This window comes from Syngnathus typhle, linkage group LG9, assembly GCF_033458585.1.
Source record: "Syngnathus typhle isolate RoL2023-S1 ecotype Sweden linkage group LG9, RoL_Styp_1.0, whole genome shotgun sequence".
NCBI classification, from domain to species: Eukaryota; Metazoa; Chordata; class Actinopteri; order Syngnathiformes; family Syngnathidae; genus Syngnathus; species Syngnathus typhle.
In genome coordinates, this window is record NC_083746.1 from 2,946,239 (window position 1) to 2,964,957 (window position 18,719).

At 40.4% G+C, this 18,719-nt stretch overlaps 1 protein-coding gene across 2 annotated transcripts in view; it reads right to left on the bottom strand.

Annotated features, from left to right (window-relative positions):
• il1rapl1a (interleukin 1 receptor accessory protein-like 1a) overlaps positions 1 to 18,719 on the bottom strand; it is a 161,167-nt gene that overhangs the window by 35,985 nt on the left and 106,463 nt on the right. For both annotated transcript variants that reach the window (XM_061287920.1, XM_061287919.1), the window contains exon 6: positions 11,348 to 11,422. In XM_061287920.1, coding sequence (XP_061143904.1) covers positions 11,348 to 11,422 — 75 coding nt within the window. The remainder of the gene's footprint in view (positions 1 to 11,347; positions 11,423 to 18,719) is intronic.

Below are 18,719 nucleotides of genomic sequence, written 5' to 3' on the forward strand. Positions count from 1 at the left end.
TCATTACTGCTGCCTCTTTCTCCTATCTGCCTTTGTTGTGTCAAAAAGAGCAAAGATGGGATGAGTAGGGAGCACCTTCCCTTTGAATACCTGTCAGTGAACCCCAACGTCAGATGCCGACGAGGTAGAAGCTACCATTACCTAAATCACTTCTCTTTAAAGACATTGCCATCGCTTAAAATGGGGAAAAAAAATGGTGATTCAACAAGAGTGCCCTGAGCAAACTGGATAATGGCAGATTTATTAATAACACACACACCTACAGTGCTTGACTGACAAGACTGGATATACATGTTGATAGACATCAAGTTAAGTAAACTCAGGATTAAAAAACAAGTCTAGCCTGGTGAACGTATTGGGGGCTCTCAGCTCTAATAGCAAACCAGTGAGGTTTATATTTCTGGCCACTTATGGACACTTGGGGCACAGCTTACAGTTTGGCAAGAAGTTCAAGAGGCATCTGGGGTTGCCTCTTTTCCACAAGCTCAGTTCAGCTACTTGCCTTCTGTTATTCCATTGCAAATTCAACTGGGGCAGGTGGTGGTAGTACACTGAGCAGGATTTGACCCTCGCTACCCCAACATTACTTCATCAAATGAGCTCCTGGGAGATAGCTTGTTTACCTGCCGGATGATTAGAAGCACCAGCGGCAAAAGCCAAACTGTGGCAGGGTTTCTTTTTCTGGAACTGGAATTGTGAACCACCACATTACTAATAGTCCAACCAGCCATCTTAGGTGGAAAGGTGGACTACATCCTGGACTACCTATGAGCCAATTGAACAGAGCCTTGAGTGGGAATTGATCCAGAAAAGCAGCATGGAAGTCAACGACTGTACAACCGGATCATGGACTGGTCATCAGACTGTCAAAAGGTAATTGTGACTGGGACAGTGAAAGGGATTTAACCAGTGCTAACTACTCTAAAGTCATTTATTAGAACTGTATATTAATAAGATCCTCTTTTTGTCATGTACATGAAATTTGAGCTCTGCATTTGACCCTTCACAGCAAACTTTTATTGGTACTGGACTTAACTAGAGGGTTGCTGAAGTGCCCGAGGAGCAGTTAGGGGTGTCTTGGTGAAGAAATGGTGTGTCCAGGGGGAAGGGTCTTGGACTTGGGGCCCCCCCGAATGACACTAAACCACTTGGCCAGATTAGGTGTAAAAACCGACTCCCTTTACGGTACATTGGATTGATCCCGTGCCTGCTGTCATCTTTGTGAATCACGACACTACCAACTGCCTGACGGAGCAGTGACTAGAAAACGAGTAAGGCAAAAAAAAAATACTTCAAGCAGGAATCGTTTCCGTGATTTTCCGTTTTAAGGTAACACACCCTTAGCTGGTTTTAAGTTTGACATTCTGCCAAGTAGAAAGTTGTCACCAAACTTTTGCTTTGCGCTGCCTTTTCTAAGACTCATCTTTTTCTCCGGGAAGGCCAACAACGACATTAATTGGGCAGCGGAGTGAGCAGGCAGTCAGATGGCTCTTTCGCAGTGACAGCATCTGCCACCGATTCAAGGCGCTGAATCGGCTCAACGGCTCCTGATAAGGTCTATTAGAAGCAGGCATGGTGGACAGGCCTGTAAAACCACAGCGAGGAAAGGACAGCGGCTGACAATCCAACGACAGGCGGATGCCTGGAGGAACAAACGGGCTTTTGTGAATGAAGGCTCGAACGCTCCATTCTTCTTCATTTCTTTGCTCGCCTAACATTAAGTGAGCACGGAACAAGCGTCTGAATGTGATGCACAGTCGTGTGTTAGGTGTGTCTTGCATGTTTCCGTGCATCCCAGAATCAACCTTCACCGCAACACGCTCTCGCTTCCCTGTGCCGCGTCGCTCTCGCTTCATTTATTACGCCTTCTCCCGGGCCAGGCTCGGGACTCGGTGAAAAATGACGAGCGCTCACACGCTTAAACATTTCGCTTTGTTCTGCTGACACACTAGTTACCGTGCCGAGCACCACGGGTCACCGAGTACTTGAGGCATTCGAGGTAAGCGGCTTGAATGATAACACCCCAAAAAATTGTGCATATCAACATGACCTTTAAAGATATTTTACACAGTGGTGTTGCATAAGTAATAACAGTATGAGGGAAATATTGCACCCCTTAATCCAACATAAAACGGCTCAAGGCCAACTATATTTTTAACATTTTAAGTTCCAAAGCAATTGAAGCATAATGCATTTGCTATTTTCACTGCACTATTCATATTTTTTCCAGAAAATCTTCAAATAAAGAAAACTAATATAATAATAATAAAATAACAATAATAAAATAGTAATAATAATAAAATAGTAATAATAATAACAATAATAATAATAATAATAATAATAGTAATAATAATAATAATAATAATAATAATAATAATAATAATAATAATAATAATAATAATAATAATGAATACAATAGGGAAGACACAGTTTGATGAAAATATTGTAGTACGTATACGTAGTGTCAAAAAAATGTGAAGACAGCAGGCAATTTAAAAGCGATTTAAGTTAGAGCAACACAATGATACTGTGGACTGGAATGTTTCAATTTTGCACAGCATTTGGGCTGTTTTCCATTCGATCCGCTCAGCAGATAATCTCTGATGACTACACAAAACAGCAGTGCATTTGCATCTACTTAAAACATATTACTATTTTTTTTTTAACGATTAAACTAACATTCATCTGTATTCTCTGCGATTCCATACTGCGCCACTTTAAAAAAACGCATACACATTCAAAATGAGGCTAACTATTGAAAGAAAAAAATCAACGGCAACAAAGTCGACCTAAACCATGCTGCCAGTAACTCCTTATCAGTCTCTTGCAGCAGCAGAACATTGAAAAACAAAACATAATTGTCAGTTCTGCCTCTACTTAAGAACTTATTTTACCCTCATTGTTCATTTTTCTCTAGTTCTGCTTTCCAAAAATTGTGTTAAAAGTTCAACTGTTCCAATTCCAAGTGTGTTTTGCTTTGTGTTGGTTAATGGCGACTGTTGTGCAAAAAGTGCTCCCTTAAGTAACACCAGAAGTTCAATTCTTATGAGACTAATTTTACTTATGGTAGACGAGTCAAAGGCTCGAAAATAATGTCCAAAATATGAATGAAAATAGTTTTCCATATGCACCGTTGTTATTGCGTTAAAGTCAACTCTTCAGCGAGAACCTTTGTGATCTTGTGGTCACACGGGTGCAGATTTCCGGACCGTCGTCGGAGAAAAAGACGTGGTGTTGTTTTGTGCTACATTATAATAATTAAAAAAAAAAATCAAGAAAACGGTTTGAGATGGTCTACCAGATATATAGGAGAAGTGGATCTATGAATGTGTGTCCATGTGGGCAGATAGTGAGCATTAAAGTGACAAGGGGCAATTCAGAGACGTGACTCTGGGGTGACCCTGTGTGACTCTCCAGAGAAATGTCAATTTCAATTTCACCCACTCGCCGGAGTTAGGTGACATGTCACAGCTGTGCTCAGCACACAACACTGTCAATCTATTGAAGAGGGGATGATAGGGGTGGGAAAACCTTGGAGGGTGGGAGAGCTGAGGACAGAAGAGGGCAGTCTGCAACTTCAACACTCATGGGGAAGCCATGTGATCTTCCATTATGTCTTCTACGGAGGTCAATGGACGAGGTGGCATCATTTGAAAGGAGGGAAGTCGCCTTTTATACTACCGTATTTTCCGGACTATAATGCGCACCGGACTATAAGGCGCACCTTCAATGAATGGCCCATTTTAAAACTTTGTCCTTATATAAGGCGCACCGGACTATAAGACGCACCATTAATGCATCATGTCCGATTTTGAATCCAAATCAAATCATTCTCCATTTGATCTTTTTATTTCAACTTCAGACACAACTAATTACTTTATAATCACAAAATAATGATCCATAGTCTTTTTGATTCAGAATTCGTAGTCTTCAGCGGGCCACGTATGATTGATTTCATGACACAATGCTTTGGGCTAGTTTAAATTTAGGAATTTGGTCCGTATGTAGGGCGCACCGGACTATAAGGCGCACTGTTGGCTTTTGATTTTTTTTTAGGTTTTTAGGTGCGCCTTATAGTCCGGAAAATACGGTAGTTGAAAAAGCCACATTGCTGTTCTGTGTAAATGGGACAGGGAATCCAATTCCAACTGGGAATTTGCCACCATCGGATAGAGCACGAGTATGAACGTACGCACGTTTGAGGCCACACCGTAGCTTTATATTATGTAAGGCAAGGTGGATAAATGCATGGTTGATTTCTATTCTGGATCCGATGCAGCAATTTTTGTGAAAAACACATTCTAGGTAGCCAGAGTAGCACTCAAAAGATTGAAAAGCAACAAATGTCACGGAGCCGTGTGTGGCTCATTAGAATAAACAACACAGAGCAAACTGGTTATTAATTGCAGCGCTAAGATGGTGCGACATTGTGCTACTTCACATAATTAGCAATTAGCAAAAATTGGCTGTGAGATTTACTATGCAAAGCAACAACGGTGTGGAATTCTTCTACGCTAGGTCAGGGCCAATTACGGGGAGCAGCTCACATCCAGTCCGTCTGCTGTGTCGACAGTAAAGGCAAAAAGGAGTTTTTTTTTGTTTTCACCCTTGCCAATAGCAGAATTTGTCGCTGTACAATATCGAGCAATTATTTGCAATGAATGGAGTGACCTGCCTTTTTTTTTTAAGTCAACAGCAGTTTTTACTACACCGAAATCATACTATCAAATCAATACTTTAAAATAAAATGCCCCAGCTGTGAGTTGAATGAATTATTTGCTCAAAAGAAAAGCGCTCACTGATTTAGACAGATATGTGAACAATATCTGAGAAAAAAAAATATAATAATAATAATGGACAGAAGCAATTAAACTGAGAACTGTTATAATTACAAATCAACATGAACTGAATACATTTCAGTGGATGGAGACAAGCAAATACATACAAGTACTGTTTATTTCGTTATTTGCTGTTTTTCTCATCTCGCAACAGCGCCCGAACGACCAATAAATGGCAAACCCAAACAAGCTGAATCGCAATGTAAAAATGTCTATTAAGGATATTCGTGCTGCTTGGAAGTCGCTTTTGGAAAACTTGGAAGAGGAAAACAGTCAACACATTGGAGTGTGGGATTGAGCGCCAAGGTTGACATAAACATTAACCTTCCTGTGCTCACAGCCAATCCGTAGATTTGCTCCGATCTATTCTGGCTACACAAGCAAATCTGCTAATTGCTGCCTGATCGAAATGAAAAATGTGCGTCCTAGGTGCTGGCGTTGTGACAAGACGCTTCAAGCATTGTGGGTGTTACGAAGATGGAGATGATAAAGATAGATGGGAGCAACGTGAGGGAAATCAGCCATCTTCTGAGTGCCTGTGCTTCTGCAAATGGCTAACACATAAGCAGAGCGATGTTTGTCAGCTCTTACACGTGTCCCGCTTTGCGAAAGAATGGAGTTTCATTACTTTCCGCTCCAATACGTCCATCTGTTTGCTTTGGGGGACAGTAAAGTCCTCAATCGGTTACAATTACCACACAGTTTGCGACAACTGCCCCCTGTGTGTGTGTGTGTGTGTGTGTGTGTGTGTGTGCGTGTGACCTAAGCAGTAGAAAGAGTCACACTAATATCAGAGTCGAATCCCGTCCTCCGGGAAGCCGATAACAAAGCATCCAACTGGAAAAAACAGTAGAACCTCAGTTCCTAACATTTCGAGTTTCCGGGGGAAAATATGTCATAACAAGCATAATGTCATCTTATGATGCCAGTCGGCAGTACACAAACTAGAAATAATTTCCGCCAGCAACAAGGTATCAACTCTGCGTGTTTTTTTTTTGCAACACTTTTTGTAAACAACTTTCATCCGGGGGGTTTGAAAGTTGGAAATAATGAGCGGTCACAATGACCAGGGCCTGGATTTTTCCCAATTCATTTGGTAGTGAGCCACACTGGTGAAATTTTATATTGAGAATGAAAAGTTTTATTTAAAAAAAAAAAAGAGTGCATTTGCCTTTGCCTGTATAACTGGTATTTTAGTCCCATTTGAAAAGTAAGACCGCGGGCTAACAAAAACTAATATGTTTTTGCAGAGCTCCTTCAGAAAGAAGAAAAGGCCAAAGGAAGTAGAAGAGGAAAATACAAAAAAAAAAAAAAAAAAGATGCATTAGAGAGAGACGATAACAGCAGTCCTACTGAAAATACAGGTTTGTGACTTCTGGTGACTGTCACGCACCGAGCCCGCTCCGCATAATCTGCGGTGACAGCTTCGTAAATGAGACAATGAAGCCTTCAAAAGTGCCAAAGACCAACTGAATATCTTACTTCTATTTCCTATTTTGGGCAAGTGGGAATTTCTGAAATGACGCCGACCCAAACAAAATTACCATGTAGGCTGGACATAAGCGACACGCACTTCTGGTTTCACACACTTCTGGTTTCACCGTCTTCCATAAAATGAGACTGCCTTGTTGAAGACAGACATGAGAAGGGCTCCCGCTAATTGTACCAAATACATTCACTTTTAATTAAACTCCATTTTCAATGAATTGGTTTCATTTTTGGAGGCTTCTAATTGCTGTTTTCGTCTCGTATCTGGATGGTTTGATGTTAGACGAGAGTTTATTTGCATCCTGGCTGACTAAATTCCTGCATTTAAATGTCATCTGTTTGTCATTTATCAAAGATGTTTTTTTTTTCTTACATTGGGACTGGCAAGTGTTCCGCCTCTCGTGAGAAGACAAGACCTATCCACCAAATTCTGCTTTAATTGTGCTACAATTTATAGTTTTACCTCAAACTGAATATTTGTCATTAAGATTTTAAGATGCCGACTGCACTGGAAAAAAAATATTCCAAATTTAATGATTGAGAGTTGCCCTCGAGTCCTCATTTGTGTTGGGGTTATTCAAATACGATGTAGTTAAGTAGCCTTTTTTTTCTAAACCTCGACTAAAAATACCTTTCCTCTTGTGGAAACAATCTCGGTTATTCAAGTTGGTTTGTCGTCCATCACCTCACAATACATTTCGATCATCTATTTTGCATTGCCACGTTAGAAAGCCAGCTAATTATGATTGGGCTGTTTTTGAGAAACACTCTGACTGCAGCAACATAAAAGATGAAAATGGCTCCTTGTTTTTCCCTGGCAGGCTTGCCTTTTCATCTCCCTGCATAGTGCACGCATTTTACTGCCCATCCACTAGATCCCATCAGCTTCCCACTTCATCTCCCTCCATGTCCAACTTAAAAATCCTCGAGGGCTGGCCTCAATCGGTGTGCATTCTGGCCATCGTAAATCTGCCGCGGCACCTCCATAAACCTGTCCGGGGCGTGACTTGACAAATATTAAGGAAGTGGCGATGAAATAAACAAAAAATAAATACTAGTGAGAGAGACAAGTTGCTTTGCTGACCAATATTTACCTGGTGTGGAACACCGCAGGGAGTTTGTGGCAGATCAGTGAATTGTATAATGTACATTTTCCTGTGCTGTAGTTTTTTTTTAAAACCCAAGAAGACCCGAATGATGTCTTCAGTGAGATTTTGGGTTTAGAAAGACAGCAGATTGTTAAGAAGGTGATCCACTTGTCTTATGAAAAGAGCAGCCTTACACTCTGGTGTGTAAACACATGCGTCTGCAAAGTGACCCAGAAAATGTTACGCGCAACGTATTATTTGCGGAAGTAAATGTGGTCCAGCGAGTAGGCTCCATGGGAATTAGCTTTTTATGATCTCATATCCACAGAGGAGCAATTCAGGAAGAGATGAAAATACAGTATTTAGGGGGAATGAGGTGAGGCTTTTTGATCTCATTTCATGGAGGCATCACTAAAGATGAAGACACGAATCATCAAAAATGTCTTATGCTTTATGTTTCATCTTTCAAGCAGGATTACCGTATTTTCCGCACTATAAAGTGCACCGGATTAAAAGGCGCACCTTCAATGAATGGCCCATTTTAAAACTTTGTCCACCAGATTATAAAGATCATAGAATAAATAACTCAACATTGCTCAAACGTTAATGCAATCACAATATAGTAACACTTGAAATAGTGAAAACAATAACAATGTCAATAGCTCAGCGTTGCTCAAACGTTAATATCATACAACACACAAAATAAACACGTAAAGTTTACTTAAATTAGTCCTCATCCATCAAATCCATATTTGTCCATATATAAGACGCACCAAATTATAAGGCGCACTGTCGGCATTTGGAGGTTCTTAGGTGCGCCTTATAGTGCGGAAAATACGGTAAATCAAAGTCAATCATAGTCATTTCTGTTACTCAAAATCATTTTGAGATTGACTGACAATAAAATGCAAAAAATCAGGCACGTATCTGATGTAGGATCACATATGAAAGTGTCCGAGATTGGATTTGAAAAAAAAAAAAGAAAAATAATAATAATTGAGCCACTGTGTTTAAAAAGTCACTTTGTGAAACAAATCGGAATAGAGCTGCAATGAGAACATAGCCAAAGATTTTAAAATCCATCATGTTAACCCATCTGTGAGGCTTCTAGCATGACTTTAGCGTGGTGCTTCTGTTTTGATTAGCACCTTAGTTAAGATTTATTTGCCAAATCAAAGACATGTCCATCTATTCATTTTGCCTTGCACACAAGGAACGAAAACTCCTAATGTCATCAATACATTGCAATTAAATTTGAAATTGAAACCAGCACAAGATAGCACTAGCTATAAACAACGCTAAACAGGATAGCAAGAAGCCTCGGCACTAGTAATATCTGACTATGCCAGGTAATTTAATTGCAGAATTAGGATCGCAGAACTTTGCAATTCAATCACTTGGTTCCAGATGGCCATGGAGTGAAAACAAGAGAGTTAAGGGACAATCAAAAGAGTTCAAGTGCCTCTCGATGGAACTTTGCTGCCGCATTGCTCACGTCTATTGTGCTCATTCTCTTGCCCAGAGCCTCCAAGGCCGGCACGAGATTCTAAATCACCCTGAACAGACGCAGACAAGGACAAGCTTGAACAAAACTGCTGCCAAGACTGCGTCCAAAAAGTCCGGCGCTGACCGATGGCCGACCATTTGTACTATTACACACACAAAATTATACAGTCGAGCACACACACACACACATATGGAGTGAAACGTCAATTGCTGAACGGCTTTAAAGAAACGCATGGCTTTAAATTTCGGAACTGCGATGTTGGCATATCATGCAAGCATCTCCAAACTGCATTTTGGTCGGCATCAAAGGATTGACTGCTTTTTCTCTTTGCTTTTGGAGACACTTTTTTTTTTTTTACTCATTCAGACGAGAAAATGCAATGATGCTGTCCAAGTACCGTAATTTTCAGAGTATAAGTGGCACCAGCCATAAAATGCCCCAAAAAGTGAAAAAAAACCCATATATATGTATATAAGTCGCTCCTGAGTATAAGTAAAAAAACTATGAAAAAAAACCGCGACTTATAGTCCGAAAATTACGGTACTAGTTTGGCTTCGTTAACAGCTTTTTTTTCTTTTAGGTGTCAAAATGGAAAGTGGTCGCCAGCACTCATGTGGATGATGACTAAGTCAAAGTCTTGCCGTGAGGGTTGTTAGCAATTTTAAATCTGGTATGGTTTTATTCTTTTTGTTTTAGTTCTTGATCCCCTTGATATGATTCTCTTCTCACAGAAACTACAAATTTTAGCTGACGCTAATATCTTTCCTTTCGACTTTGGAACGACAGCAAGGATGTTGCCCTTGTGGGCAACGTGGGTATGTCTGCACGTTAGGGCCTCTACACAGAATTGTTTACAGTGGCTAAACTTCAACTGTTGTTGGCTGGAGATCGTCACGGATGCAAAAACCCATTGTAGCGATGGACGTTTTGCACATTAGCTCAACTGCTATGTAACAATGAGGCAGAAAAGCAGATAAGTAAACTACTACTGTAACATTTTGCATCACATTAGCCATTGAGCTCATTTTATACTTGTGTGACAACGTAAGGTCAAATTGCGTGACGGGGAAAAATTGTTTCTCGCCTTTGGAGGTTTCTTCCGCGACATTTCTTTGGCATCTCAGAGCAAACGAAGAACAGAAGGACACGGCATTGTGCAACCTGTTCATGTATGGCTGTGCTGACATGCGAGCTTGTCAGTTGATCAACGGCAGCAATTTTTCACTCTTGATCACCCAATTGTGCACCCAAGCTACCTGCTCTGTGTTGGCGGCGTGAGGTGGGAGACAAAAAGCTTAACTTGCTGTGAATCATTGCGCTGTCTTTGTCAAGACCCCCACCCTCCCTATCCGTCCCTCTCCATCTTGTGTAATGTGCCTCGCCATGACAGACAGCATCCACCAGAGAGGCCCGCGCCATGTGCCTGGCAGCATGGACTCTGAAATAAAGCAGCGTGCTATTGCGCCCATGTTGCATGCGTACACACGCGAGGTCGACCATGTTTTGACCCCCGCGTCAAGAAGAAGACAAACAACGGCGATTGGCAGCGGCCGCTTCTCCATGTGGCGAACCAGCGTATGGAACCGTGCGCCATATGGGCTCGCCATTGTTGACAAAATAGCTTAGGGGGTCTTAGCACGGACCGCCGTTTGGAAAACACTAGGGATGGGGAGTCATTTAAATTGCAAAATGTTCATTCATTGGGAAATGAGTTGATTTATGTAAACAGACACTGCTCAAAATAAAATGATATTTGGAGTTTGGATAAATGTCAGACGGAACCTAAAATGCAGAATAGTCGTTCGGGGTGAGCGTTATTTGTCCTCTAAATTCTTCAATGCTCATGCCAACCTGTGAGATTTTTTGCATCAATTGTTTGTCAACAAATTGGAAGGTGAGAATTCAAAACAGGTGTTTCCTGAATCCGTGAATCAATCATTACATTTCCGTGGCACGTTTCTTTGTCATTCTGTAACTACTCCAGTCTCTCCGTTTCAAACGGCTTATGATATTTTGAATTCTCATGGCGTCAAATTGCAAACAAAAGGACTGTTTAATCCCATTTGAAACATTTGTTTGTTCATGGATCAACCACTTGTAATGAATTTTGAGAAAAACAAGTTATGGAAAAGTTGTGAAACATTTAACAGTGGGTCAGTCATTCAGAGTGAGAGCGCCTCTGCTGGTTGCAGGCAAGAAGTACACTCTCGTTGACCTCAATTGCTTTGAGATTTAAATAATCAACAATCAGTTCCAAATTTAACAATCGAGCAATCTATTAGGCCCATCCTCAGAAAAGGCCTTCCCATTTTCTTCACCAGCAAATACAGGTGTCACTCAGCATCCTCAAGCGTGAGGATTTATGAAGTCTGCCGGGTGTCATGTGAGAGCAACACAGACACTAATACCAGTGGAACAAATCTTACCTAGCTGCAGCTCCATGCTGCTAATCTTGTTTTCCAAGGGGAACAGGATCTTGGGCGGCTTGTCGGTCAAAGGGGCTGAAAAGTGGAAGAGACACACTTTAGAATCATGAGGGGGGGGGGGGGGCGGGGGAGTAACAGACAGGAAATGGAAAATCGTTTTCACAGGATTTGTATTCGATATTTGTCCTGCAGACATTTGCAAGGGCTTTCCAGCTGATCTTATCAGCCCTTTTTCATTTTCCATACTTCTTATCGTTTTTGGAGTCATGAGTCAGGGCGCTCCCTTGTTGACTTTAGGGGAAAAGCAGAAAACACTACGCTGGTCACCTGGACAATCGTGAGGCAATCTTTGAATGGGACAGTTAGGTGACCAAGTACCAACTTTTTTGTGTTCCCATTTGCTCTCGTCGGATCGCCGTCTCTACATTTCGTTGAAATTGTCTAAGATGGTAAACAGGTTTCACTGTGCTGACCAATTTAAGTCATCCAAGCTCAAGGATTTCATACTGACATTTGAGATTAGATGTTTTTCAAGCTAATACAATGGCTGGAACTTTTGTTTTTGTATCCCTGCCCCCCAAAATAATATATATATATATATATATATATATATATATATATATATATATATATATATATATACACCGTATTTTCCGGACTGTAAGGCGCACCTAAAAACCTAACATTTTCTCAAAAGCCGGCAGTGCGCCTTATAGTCCGGTGCGCCTTATATATGGACCAAATTCCTAAATTTAAACTTGCCCGAAGCATTGTGTCATGAAATCAATCATAAGAGGCCCGCTGAAGACTATGAATCATGAATCAAAAAGACTATGGATCATTATTTTGTGATTATAAAGTCATTTATTGTGTCTGAAGTTGAAATAAAAAAGATAATATGGAGAATGATTTGATTTGGATTCAAAATCGGACATGATGCATTAATGGTGCGCCTTATAGTCCGGTGCGCCTTATATAAGGACAAAGTTTTAAAATGGGCACTTCATCGAAGGTGCGCCTTATAGTCCGGTGCGCCTTATAGTCCGGAAAATACGGTATATAAAACACTTGGTCAGTGCATGCTACATAGTTCAAATGTGTTGAGCATTTAACCACAAAATAGACATCACGGGGCTTTGAAATGATACTAATTGTACCGAAGCTTGCCGGGAGAGCTGCTGCTTCCCCCGGGAAATGCTGACAACACAGAGCAGTTTCACCGTTGTTAAAAACAATTGTGTGTTCGGCGAGGAAGGTCGCGCATTTAAAGGGGTGGAACATCAAAAGAACACAAAGGGCTTTCGTTGAAACGACAAGATTGAGCAGTTAAGAGGTGAATGAAACCGTCACTGTCCTACTCAGTAGACAAACCAACAGTTGTATTCGACTATATTGCTTAGAGTACGCACACTTTTGCACTTTAGCGATTAAAAAGAAAAAAAAAGACAAGCCTGTATTGAATAAAACACACGACTCCCGGCAGCGTACTTTTCAGGCACATCTAATTATGAAGCGGTGAATTTGCAACGGCAGCGTTTTTAGGCCTTTTTTTCTCCCTCCCCAAATAAAGATGCTTCCTCTGAGTATGCTCACAAGCTTTCTTCTCCGGACTTATTACCAGACCTCTCTAACAAGCCCTTTGAAAACTCAGCTCTTTTGGGAGAAAGTCCACAATGCAATGTTCTCTGCTCTTTTGGAAAAAATGATGCGCAACATATGGCTTGTGTACGGAAGAGGATTAGGGCCAGTGAAGAAAAAAAAAAAACTAGGGGTGACAGGATTCTGACTTTTTTTCTCAGAATTCTGACTTTAAAGTCGGAATTCTGACTTAAAGTATAAAGTCAGAATTCCCACTTTCCGACTTTAAAGTCGGAATTCTGACTTTAAAGTCAGAATTCTGAGAATAAAGTCAGAATTCCCACTTTCTGACTTTAAAGTCAGAATTCTGACTTTATTCTCAGAATTCTGACTTTAAAGTCTCTAAAGACTTTTTTTCTCAGAATTCTGACTTTAAAGTCGGAATTCTGAGAAAAAAGTCAGAATCCTGTCACCCCTCGTTTTTTTTCAAGTTCGACAAAAAAACAAAAAAAAAACAAGATCCTTGCCAGTATGGTGCTTTCTTTTTTTTTTGTTTTTTTTTCTAAGCAATGGCAAGCACCTGCTGGTATGTAAATAACAGCGGTGCGCTCGGGTGAAGTCGACGAGAGGGGCGGTCACAGGCTCTTAGGCACAAATGTTTGCACTGTTAATAGGGAATCAGACAGCATACAGATACACTTTTAATTACACATCAAAGCGGTTTACATCATTATACAATGTGTGATCCTACAGCTAATTAATGCACTGGGCAAACAAATGAGGACAAGCTGTTGAGTGGATGGGGGGGGGGGACGCGGCGAGTGACCGCTTGACGATGGTTTCGCTAAATAGAAGTTCTTGAGCACAACTTAAATCATCTCAAGATATTTCGAAGGGATAATCGTTTTTTTTTAGTCGACTCGATCAGTGTTTTGTTGATTAGGTCGCTACGATTGCCGTTTAGTTGCGTTCTGGCTGCAATAACCAGAATATTTAAATATTTGTCTTAATAGGAAGGACTTGATTAATGGAGGTATTGTGTGAAATTGTCAATGAATTGCGAGGCGTTGGAATGAAATTGTTTATGATTCACTGATAATCAGTGCTAAAATTTCAAATGGTTATGAATACCTTTTCAACTTGTAATTATTATGACTACCACTTTGGCTCTGGTTGTTTACAATTGCTACTGGCAAAAAGATTTTATGGTTTCTTAATCTAAAACAAAAATTTGCATTTTTTTCCGTGATTTTGATTGTTTGAGCAATCATGGTAATACCTACAATTGAAGTCATTTTGGTCATGATAATCATGACGGGAATTTGTCAGCCAATTTGAATTTTCGAGCAAGTCAAGTTTGCTTCCCATTAAATATTAAAATATTCAAACCCATGTAGTGGCAGTAATGAATTTCCCTGCTGCGAACAAAGCCGAATGCCATTTCACAAGGTGACACAAACTATCTCTGCTACATCTTAAACGCTGTGACAATGGTGCTGATTGCGATCCTATCTTCATGAAGGAAGTTGCCATAAATGTCACGTTAAATGGGGAAATCTCTGCTGTGGAAACTGTCAAAAATAAGATCTTTACGGGAACATTAATCACAAACCAAGATATCGTCTCGAAATGCAATGCACAGTTGCTCGGTGTGTGCAGGCATCCATGTAGATATGCTAAAAACAGAACAAGACTCTGCAACTGTAAGCGGTATGATCAATCATCCACAATCCCATTAGCGTGCTTTGGCGGAAAAACGCTGTGGACTTTCTGGGTGAATTGTTCCGAGTGGTCGACCGGAGGAAATCTGCAAATTAACGAATGCCTGTCGAGTAACGGTTCTTTCAGCCTTTTGTATTAAGGTCAACGTTTTGCTCATTTTAATATACTTTTGTATTAGGGTCAACCTTTTGCTAATCATTCAAGGGTTAAATCAGGATGAGTCAACTCATTGGACCAGGGACCCTTGGAATTTTGAAAAGAATTAAAAGTATCAGCAAACATGGCAGAACTGTCAATAGTTGGATCGAGTGCAATGTGCAAGATCCATGCGTCGGCACTTATGCATGGTCAATGTTTGTCATGCCATCCACATTCAGGAATTCATGAAATAAAAAAAATAAAAAAGCACACAAAACAAGTAGGAAATGTACCCGTTAGGATCAATTTATTCCCTGTCGGTGTTGCTGCTCCCCATGAATTTAAGTAGCAGTTTGAAAGTTTATCTTTACCTTATTCATCTATGCCAAAATATTTCTCAGCCTTAGATTGATAGACAACTTTAAAGACGATATTTCTCAATTACACACGGCTACCGAATATTGTAACGTCTGTTCTTCTAAAACTATGCAAATAAAGGACATAAATAAAATAAGCAGCTATCAAATAAAATGACAGCAAAATGAAGGAAATAGTGTATCTTCGAACACACCCATAAATATCAGTGTATAAAGCACAAGAAAGAAACCAAAACAGATGTAAAATATGAAGGCAGTAAAATATTGAAATCATCCAAATCAAATTGGACAGTGATATTACAAATGGAACTCCTGCTGTGACAGAAAAATCTGTAGTTCTGATTTGGGTCAGTCAGATAAAGTAACATATGGGGGATGAATCAGAGGATGTTCTCAACATTCTGTTGGCATGAAGCTACTGCACAACTTGGTGGTTCTGCACCAGATATTGCAGAACTTCTTGTCAGAGGCCAGCAAGTTGAACAGGGGTGGGCGTATCAGATCCCTTGTGATCACAGTGCTCTAGCCACAATCTGTTTGTCAGCAATGTACTTAGAGATAATTTGCACTTTTAAAACTTCCAGCCAGATTTGAATGTAGATTCACTCCTCCCACTCCAGCCCCCTGCATCTTGGATCAAAGCCTCACTAATGTGAACATGCACGACAAATGGTCAATCACAAGCTACATTTTTAACATTACCGTTTTTTTCCATGTATAATGCGCCCCCATGTATAATCCGCACCCTAAAAATGGCATGTTGATGCTGGGAAAAAGCCTGTACCCATGTATAATACGCACCCAAATTTTGACTCCTACTTAAGTCCGTAAACGTAAAATTATTTGAGAAAAAAGATCATCTTTGGGAACAACCGGATGTTATTCTGCCGGTCAGTATCACTGCGCATGCGCTAGCAAACTCGATAGCGAAGAAATGTTTCGGATTTGTGTAGGGTACATTGTGACAGCAAACGAGCAGGTGATCGAGCAAGCGTCTGCTACGAGAGCATTGTGTTCGTATGGAGCGTGTTTGAAGTGAACAGCAGAGAAGAAAGCGCATCTGTAATGGCGGCCTCCGTATCATATCCGGATTAAAAAAAAAAATAATAAAACAAATTTTTGTACCCATGTATAATGCGCACCCCAGATTTTAGGACAATAAATTAGTTAAATTTTGCGCATTATACATGGAAAAAAACGGTAGTTATTTATGTTGGGAATAATGGAAAACACTAAGGGTTTTATTTTCATGACCGGGGTAAATATGATGATAATTGAGTGTAGGACGGCGGATCACCGAGAAAGAGGGCTGCGACGGTGTGGGAGTGGTCACGGGTGACTTCCAAAATAAACAAAGCAGCTCCTTTTATTCTCTAGTTAAGTAAACAAGTGTGCATCAGGAGACACCCTTGCTGTGCTTCATCAGTCAGCCCACAAATGAGTGACACAAATTTTAAGGCCTTCACAGCAATAGTATAGGGAAAAAATGATTGTTGCGTCATACTTTTACATACATTTAGTAGAGCCACTCAGAGGAGTGAATATGACACCCTGTTAAGAAATGTCAATAATCAGTATTCTTCCTTGGCACACATGCAGGACTTTTTCAAGTTTTTGTTTTCTTTGCAGGCTGGCAGGGAGAGAGAAGGACAATGGACACAGGCATGTCGGGTTCAATACTTATGCAGTCACGGCGCAGCTGACGTTCAGAGCCTCACAGGGCTGCGCTGTCCTTTAGTGGGAAATTGCCTTCCCCTCTTGCCTCTTTTCAATCAGCAATGAGCCAAAGAAACTGTGAAGTCTGCTAAGCTCCACTGGAGAAGCGTCATTCCTCCTCGAGCATCCGCCACTATTGTGCCCGTCACTCCTGACAGCCACTTCCTCTACTCTACTGATGATGTCATCGGCACATGAAAAAATACCTTGCAACTTTTTTCCTTACTTTTGAACGATGATGAAACTTCACGACGTTCACGTACTAAGATTTATGAGATTATATTTTTCCGGTATTTTTGCTTTGAGTACAGTATTTACTTTCTCATGAACGTACCCATCGATCAGTAAAAAAAAAATATTGGGGGAATTTATTTGGGAATTTATTTTTAGTTATCAATTATAAAATAAGTTAGGAAATCTCTGTGCAACAACATGACATGACATTGGTAGCAACTGAATCAGAAGTTTACTTTTTTCGTACGTCTCCTTAAGGGCAGCGTATAATGCTTTTGAAGCTAATAGTAGCATATGCCGCTACAGGCTACTTAATTATCAGAACAGCTTTACTAGCATATTTTAACGTATTTCTAAAAAAATGCCTCTGACAGTGTCACTCAAAATGGAGCACTGCATTGAAACCAAAGTGAGGGATTTCCTCTAACTTAAAAATGACATTTTCACAATAACTCAATTGTCATCTTAAGTCAAGCGCCCTGCCCTACCTCCCTCCCTCCCTCCACACACACATTATGTGTCCATTATGCGGTGTTCCTCATTGAAAAGGCAGCGACTGTGAGTCTTAATGAGTTTATTTACACACTCTGCTAGGATTATATTTAAGGCAGGTTGATGGAATGCACTAAGTGTGCGCAATAAGAGGTACAATTAAGCAGTCGGCAGATGTGAAGAGGGTTTGAAATAAACACACAGCCGGCAGTTTTGCAGAACAATGGGACGCTTAAATGTAGCACTCAAGTAATTCATCGTCATATTAAATGGCCGTTTTACCTAGGGGGAAAAAGTGGCGGGCACCAACATCATCACTTTTACCGTCGGATAGGACTTTTCTCCTTTTTGATAACAAGCGATCAAATACTCAAAACCTAGCATCTAATTTAGTTTTAGTGAGCTACTGAATGCTTTGTAGAGATCACATGTTGATAGAGAAAATTTGTGTGACACAATTACCGTAATTTTCGGACTATAAGTCGCACCGAAGTACAAGTCGCACCAGCCATAAAATGCCCAAAAAAGTGAAAAAAAAAACATATATATGTATATAAGTCGCTCCTGAGTATAAGTCGCCCCCCCACCCAAACTACGAAAAAAAAACCGCGACTTATAGTCCGAAAATTACGGTATTTCTCCTCAATGCCAGATAAAATGTTACTATGAAGCAGGAGCGTGTTTCCTTTGCAACTTCGGAGGGTAAAGTGCCTGCTACCTCACAAAGGAAAAATCGTTTAATACCACTCTTTAAAAAAAAAAAAAAAAAAAACTTTCTTATAATTTATATTTCCCCTCGTTACCATTTTTACATACATTTTAGATGCCAGCACATTTACATAAAATACAAGAAATGTGTGGAACAACAAAACCAAAACTTGCATTGGCTAAAACAAAAATAATCAGTTAAGTAGTTCTTGTTGAGAAATATCACCATGCCAACAAGTACAGGATGCAGTCGAGTGCTGCAGAGATACTGACTCTTTAATAGACTGGGAAATTTAATCAACAAGCCTAAACTCACAATTTCCTTTGTATTTGTGCCAAGGGATGAGGAAGTATTTTTTTAAATGCTCTGAACTCCAGTCTCCATGCCAGTTTTGCATCGCGCGGAA